Source organism: Carlito syrichta, unplaced genomic scaffold, assembly GCF_000164805.1.
Source record: "Carlito syrichta isolate Samal-C Ts95f unplaced genomic scaffold, Tarsius_syrichta-2.0.1 Scaffold115756, whole genome shotgun sequence".
Lineage (NCBI taxonomy): Eukaryota > Metazoa > Chordata > Mammalia > Primates > Tarsiidae > Carlito > Carlito syrichta.
In genome coordinates this window covers 3,880-10,652 of record NW_007059852.1, presented here as the reverse complement: position 1 = coordinate 10,652, position 6,773 = coordinate 3,880, and the positions used below count along the sequence as shown (strand labels likewise).

The 6,773-nt window shown below is 43.4% G+C and overlaps 1 protein-coding gene across 1 annotated transcript; it reads right to left on the bottom strand.

Moving 5' to 3' along the window:
• Positions 1–580: 580 nt before the first annotated feature.
• Positions 581–6,086, bottom strand: POLH (DNA polymerase eta; the record flags this gene model as incomplete). The annotated part of the gene is made up of 2 exons (XM_008073949.2): positions 581–1,498; positions 5,917–6,086. Coding segments are annotated over 2 exons (1,056 nt in total), but the record flags the coding sequence as incomplete, so codon positions are not given.
• Positions 6,087–6,773: the final 687 nt, after the last annotated feature.

Sequence of the window (6,773 nt, the reverse complement as noted above, 5' to 3'; positions counted from 1 at the left end):
CAAGGCTATCAGTGCAATAAGGGAGCTGTGTTTGGAACACATCTAGGCACCAGGGTCCACACACTTTTTACTGCATGACACTGCCTTCCTAAATGCTAAAGATTAAAAACTCAATGGGAGTATGAGTTTTTTACATCTCCATCAGCAATGGGATTAGAATCCAAGTCTGAGTAGAGATGGGAACCTGGTTTTTTGTTTTTTTGTGTTTTTTTTGAGTTGGAGTCTCACTCTCTCACCCAGACTGGAGTGCAGTGGCCACTCCCGGCCACCGCAGCCTTGACCTACTGGGCTCTGATGATCCTTCCGCCTCAGCCTTCCAAGTAGCCAGAATTACAGGCATGTGCTACCACACCCGGCTGATTTTTTGATTTACTGTAGAGATGAGGTCTCGCTGCCCAGGCGGGTCTCAAACCCGCGGGCTCAGGCAATCCACTCACCTCAGCCTCCCAAAGGCGCGGGATTACAGGCTTGAACCACCGAGCCCGGCTTGGATTATTTTTTGTAGCAAAAATTTCATAAAGTTGCAGGGTTCCCTGAGAAGGAAACATTTATTTCCATCTCCCAGGTTACAGATAAAATACTAAAATCCTTCAGGCAAGCCTGAGGGCAGCACTAGTGTGTTAATGGCTTAAAAAATGATTCCAATGTGTGCATGCCCTCAGGCCTGGGGCGTTTATTACTGGAGGCCAAAGGACTCTTGGGATTTCTTTTGCCCTGAGGAGAAGTGGTAGAGACAACCTGGGGGTTTGAGGAGTGGGGCTGCAAAAATGATTTCTGCAACTCCAATGCAAAATGATAGTCCATGTGTTCTGGCATCTCCCACACTGGTACCAGGGAGCCACACTTCTCACAGGGCACTTGGTCCTCAGCAGCTAGAAGACTCGAGGCTATAGTTGTCTTCTGAGTCCCCTCCAGATCATACTGAGAAGCTGAAGAAGCAAGGATGCTATGGCTGTTTGGGGCTGAATCCATTTCTGCAGGAATTCCTTTAGAGGATTCTAGCTTCAACACCCCTTCACAAACAGGGGCACAGTCTGGATACTCTGTTGGAACAGAGTTTGGTAATTCTTTAGAGTTGGGCCATGGATCTTGTGAAGGGAAAAATACTGAAGAATTATTCAAATGTTTCTGCTTTAAAAGCAGACTTTTCTGCTTAAAGAAGGGCTCGATTCCTGTAGTTCGACTGGTTTGGAAAGGTAACAAGGGCTTGGATGATGAATAGCTCATGGAAGCCTGAGTGATTGCAGAAAGTGAAGCTTTTTTGACTTTCTGCTTTTCTGCAGCTTTTTGGAAGAATGATTCCAGGAAGGTGGATGTTTTCTTAGTGGCTGTCACTGCTGGGCCACTTCCCTGGTTCTTAACTTCTGAAACGGTAACTGGCACCTTTGGCAGAGAACTTGTATCACTGCTCAAGAAACTGGTGATATCTGTGCAGGATGAAGGGGCAGAGGCAGAGAATTTGGTAGCACAGAGGAAAACCATTGTGAGAGGAGGGGACCTATATAGAAAGTAAAAGAACAAGATGATTAGCAGTAAGTCACTATTTCTGCTTGGGACAGATTCAATTCATAAGTGACTGGGATTCTGGTTCTGCCATGAAAAATTATTCCTTACTTCAATGGTTCTCAAACTTTAACATGCATCAGATTAACAAATCTGGAATGAACAGAGAATTTAAGTTTAAAACAATTTCCTAGGTGATGCAATGTTGCACCTTAATAACTCTCATACAGTAATGACCCACCTTTACACAGCTAGGTATTACTGTTTTTATAAGATACAATTACGGAGCTATAATTTGGGATTGGGGCAAGATATTTTATTTAGATCAGCAGAAAAGCTTTAGAATATTTAGGTAAGACTTAAAACATTCTCTTAGCTATATTCTCCTAGTTTTTAAAAAAATTTTTTTTCATTTTTATTTTTTAGTAACTACTAATGAGGATATAGTCTTCTGTTTATTTTTGTGGGTTTTTTTAGATTGGAAAATATAGTTTATTTAGAAAGTAAATTGGAGAGAGAGAGAGGAGATTCACCTCCCGGAGATAGGGGAGGAGGCCAAAGCTAGGAAAACAATGGCAGCCATAGCTCAAATAACCACATGTCCAGACCAGAGCTTAGCAAAGCAATGACCTAGTCTCCTGTTTTTAAACAGGGCACTACCTAACCCAAACCAGCTTTCTACTCTGGAGTTTCTAGAGAATGAAATTCCACAACCTCTTTTGGTTACCAATCCCAGTCTCAGAAACATTGTAAGAAATTCCGGTCACAAAGTTCCTCATTATGTGTAATCACCCAAAAAAATTTCACGTACTGAATTTCAGTCGTTGAAACATGTTTTTATATACCAATTACTCCTTAAATGAGTTAAAAGGTAAATGCTCTTTTAAAGTTATTATGAAGCCAGGAGCGGTGGCTCATGCCTGTAATCCCAGCACTTTGGGAGGCAGAGGTGAGAGGATTGCCTGAGCCCAGGGATTCAAGACCAACTTGAGCAACTTGGCAAGACCTTGCCTCTACAATAATTTTTTTAAAAAATTAGCCAGACATGGTGGCAAACGCCTATAGTTCCAGCTACTTGGAAGGCTGAGGCAGAAGGATCACCTGAGCCCAGCAGATTGAGGCTGTGGTGGCCATGAGCATGCCACTGCACTCCAGCCTGGATGACAGAGTGAGACTCTGACCCAAATAAATAAATAAATACATAAATACATAAATAAAGAAAGTTATTATGGAAGTATCCCACTATCATCAGGATTCATGCTTTGGAAGTCTCATATTTAGATAATTCTAAGGCTTCTCTGTCAGTAAATCAGACACTATTGGTGAGTTATATTTGTTATAGTTTGTCAATTTAGAAGTTTTCAAATAAGATTTCATTTGAATATAGTATCATAATTATCATATTATCAGTAAAACCATCCAATATTTGAAAATAAGTAGCCAGGCATGGTGGCACCTGCCTGTAACCCTGTTACTTGGGAGGTTGAGGAGGGAGGATCACCTGAACTCAGGAGTTCAAGATTGCTATGATTGTGCCACAGTATTTCAGCTTGGGCAATAATGAAACCTTGACTTTTAAAAAAAGAAGAAGAAAGTCTTTAGTATTTTTTGTAGTTGAAGTCTCACTCTGTTGCCCAGGCTGGAGTGCAGTGGTACAATCACAGCCACCACAGTCTTGACCTGCTGGGCTCAGGTGATTCTTCTGCTTCAGCCTTCAAAGTAGCTGGAACTACAGGTGTGTGCTACCTACCTGGCTAATTTTTTGATTTATTGTAGAGATGAGGTCTCGTCAAGTTGCCCAGGATGGTCCAAACTCCTGGCAGACCTCTTACCTCAGCCTCCCAAAATGCTGGGATTATAGGCATAACCCACTGTACCTGACCTATTTTTTATTTTATTATTATTTTTTGAGTTGGGGTCTCGCTCTGTTTTCCAGTCTATAGTGCAGTGGCACAATCACTGCTCATTGCAGCCTCGACCTCCTGGGGTCAGGTTATCCTCCTGCCTCAGCCTCCAGAGTAGCTGGGACTACAGGCACACAATACCATGCCTGGCTAATTTTTTAAAAACTTTTTGTAGAGATGAGGTTTTACTATGTTGCCCAGGCTGGTCTTGAACTCCTGGGTTCAAGCAATCCTCCTGCCTTGGCCTCCCAAAGTGCTGGGATTAGAAGTGTGAGCCACCATGCCTGGTTGATCGATCCTTCCTTCGATCGATCCTTCCTTCCTTCCTTCCTTCCTTCCTTCCTTCCTTCCTTCCTTCCTTCTTTCCTTCCTTCCCTTTCCTTTCCTTTCCTTTCCTTTCCTTTCCTTTCTTTTCTTTTCTTCTTTCCTTCTTTATTTCTTTATTTTTTGAGTTGGAGTCTCACTCGGTCGCCCAGACTGGAGTGCAGTGGCCGCTCCCGGCCACTGCAGCCTCGCCTACTGGGTCCAGTGATCCTTCCGCCTCAGCCTTCCGAGTAGCCGGAATTACAGGCATACGCTACCATGCCCGGCTGATTTTTTGATTTATTGTAGAGATGAGGTCTCGCTGCCCAGGCGGGTCTCGAACCCGCGGGCTCAGGCAATCCACTCACCTCAGCCTCCCAAAGGCACGGGATTACAGGCTGAGCCACCGAGCCCGGCTGATTTTATATTTATAATCGATATACATCAATAAGTGAAGAACCAGTTTATCTTTCTCTCGTATTTCTATTGTGAATTTGGAATACTTTAAAAAAATGTAAAAGGCTAAATTAAATAATTAAAGGATTCCAGTCCTGAAAATCATTACAATCTGGACAGAAAATAAACATGCTCCAGAAAGAGGCTTATATTTCATGACCAAGAGACGTGAAGTTTATTTATGAATATGTCATTTGGTACAACACCAAGTGGAGCCTGTAACTGAGTTTGGATGTTAAACAGAGATTAACAGTGAATACAGGTTACTTTTGAAGATGCTTTTAAGAATAGAACAATTGGCCAGGTGCAGTAGCTCACACCTGTAATTCTAGCACTTTGGGAAGCCAAGGCAAGAGGACTGCCTGAGCCCAGGGGTTCAAGACCAGCCTGGACAACTTGGTGAAACCTTGTATCTACAATAAATCAAGAAAAATTAGCTGGTGGTGCACACCTGTAGTTCCAGCTACTTAGAAGGCTGAAGCAGGAGGATGACCTGAGCCCCACAGGTCGAGGCTGTGGTGGCCATGAGCACGTCATTGTATTCCAGCCTAGGCGACAGAGTGAGATTCTGACACACACACACACATACACAAATATATGAGGGAGGACCCCCCCAAAAAACTCCAAATTATACCTTTTTGAGGCCAGACCCCTTGAAGGACAGGCTTCTCCCACTTAAGTATTCTAGGAACCCATCAGCATCAGTGTACCAGCTTGTACTGTAAGAGGCTGCATTTAGCTTCAGTGAAATTCTTTGTGGCAAACAGGTGACTGGTTCTTCCACCATGACAACACACCTGCCCACAATGGGCTGAGTGTTCAGCAGTTTTTGCCCCAAATGGCATGACCTCCATGTCCCACCTTCCCTATTCACTTGATCTATTTAAAAAGTAACCTTTTTGTTTGTTTGGTTCCCCAATGGGAAAAGTCCTCAAAGGGAAATGTTTTGCTGATGTGGGAAGAGGTGAAACAAAAAAATGGCAGAAGCACTAAAAGGCATCAAAATTGACAAGTTCAAAAACTGTTTTGAGTATGGAAAAAGTGTCTTGACAGGTGTATTGCATCAAGTGGAGAGTACTTTCAAGGTGGCTGAAGTTTAAACATGTAAGAATGAATACACAGCTATTATTATTATTATTTATTTATTTTTTTGAGTTGGAGTCTCACTCTGTCACCCAGACTGGAGTGCAGTGGCCGCTCCCGGCCACCGCAGCCTCAACCTGGGGGGATCCGGCGATCCTTCCGCCTCAGCTTTCCAAGTAGCTGGAACTACAGGCGCACACTACCACACCCGGCTAATTTTTTTGATTTATTGTAGATATGAGGGCTCACCAAGTTGCCCAGGCAGGTCTTGAACCCACGGGCTCAGGCAATCCACTCACCTCAGCCTCCCAAAGTGCTGGGATTACAGGCTGAACCACCGAGCCTGGCCTTGGTTTATTGTAGAGATGTGGTCTTGTTATGTTGCTCAGGCTAGTCTCAAACTCCTGAGCTCAGGCAATCCTCTCGCCTCCGCCTTCCAAAGTGCTGGGATTACAGACTTGAGTCACCGCACCCAGCTCACTTTGCCTTCTAATCTAACCCTGGGAACTGGAATGCACCTATTACAGGACAAGGAGTTGCAGCTGAGCTGCCTTTGAGGTTGCTACTGTGTTTTATCCCTTAGTAACAGAGCTAAGATGCCCACTAATTTTAGAGCTAAGACAGGGCGTAAGTTTCTTCTGAGAAGATGAACTAGAAAAGAACTCACCATTCAGTTTGGATTCCAGAAGTATTACAGTTCTTGATGACAGCAAATGCATCATGGCTCATCTTGTGAGCATCATAGCGGGTAAGGGCACAGCAGCGGCGCAGGCTGCTGAGACGTTTGTCTCCTTGTACACGAATGCTCACAGCTAACTGGGTGGCCACCCTGTCATTCTGTGGGTGGAAAAGGATTTATGCCAGAAATAAAGTTAGCAGGAGCATCTGGATTCTTGTACTGAACTGCATGATAGGAAATTAAAAGAATGAGGGTGAAAATGTTTTAGAAACAATAAGTTTATAAATCAAGAGCATAAGGTCACTAAGCAAACAATGAAGCCATTTATTTCAGCATCTATTCCTATAAACTAAAAATGTATACTGAGTACTTATTAGGCACAGGACACTGGATTAGGTAATATGAGGGATGCAAAGGCATTTCCTGTTTCTATATATCTCATATGCTAATAGTATATATTCTATACTGTACTACAGAGTGACATTTCTGAATAAAAATCCAATTACAGTTTTACCAAAAAAAAAAAAAAGTTTATGCTATTTCTGAGTATAAAAATAATTGGAGGCCAGGCACATGGCTGAAGTCTGTAATCCCAGCACTTTGGGAGGCCAAGGTTCGTGACCAGCCTGGGCAAACTGGCGAGACCTCGTCTCTACAATAAATCAAAATAAAACAACAACAACAATAAGATGGACATGGTAGCAAGTGCCTATAGTTCCAGTTCCTTGGAAGGCTGAGGTGGAAGGATCACCTGGGCCCAGCAGGTCGGGGCTGCAGTGACCGTGAGCATGCCACTGCACTCCTCTCTGGGCAATAGAGACTCCAACACAAAAATAAACAAATAA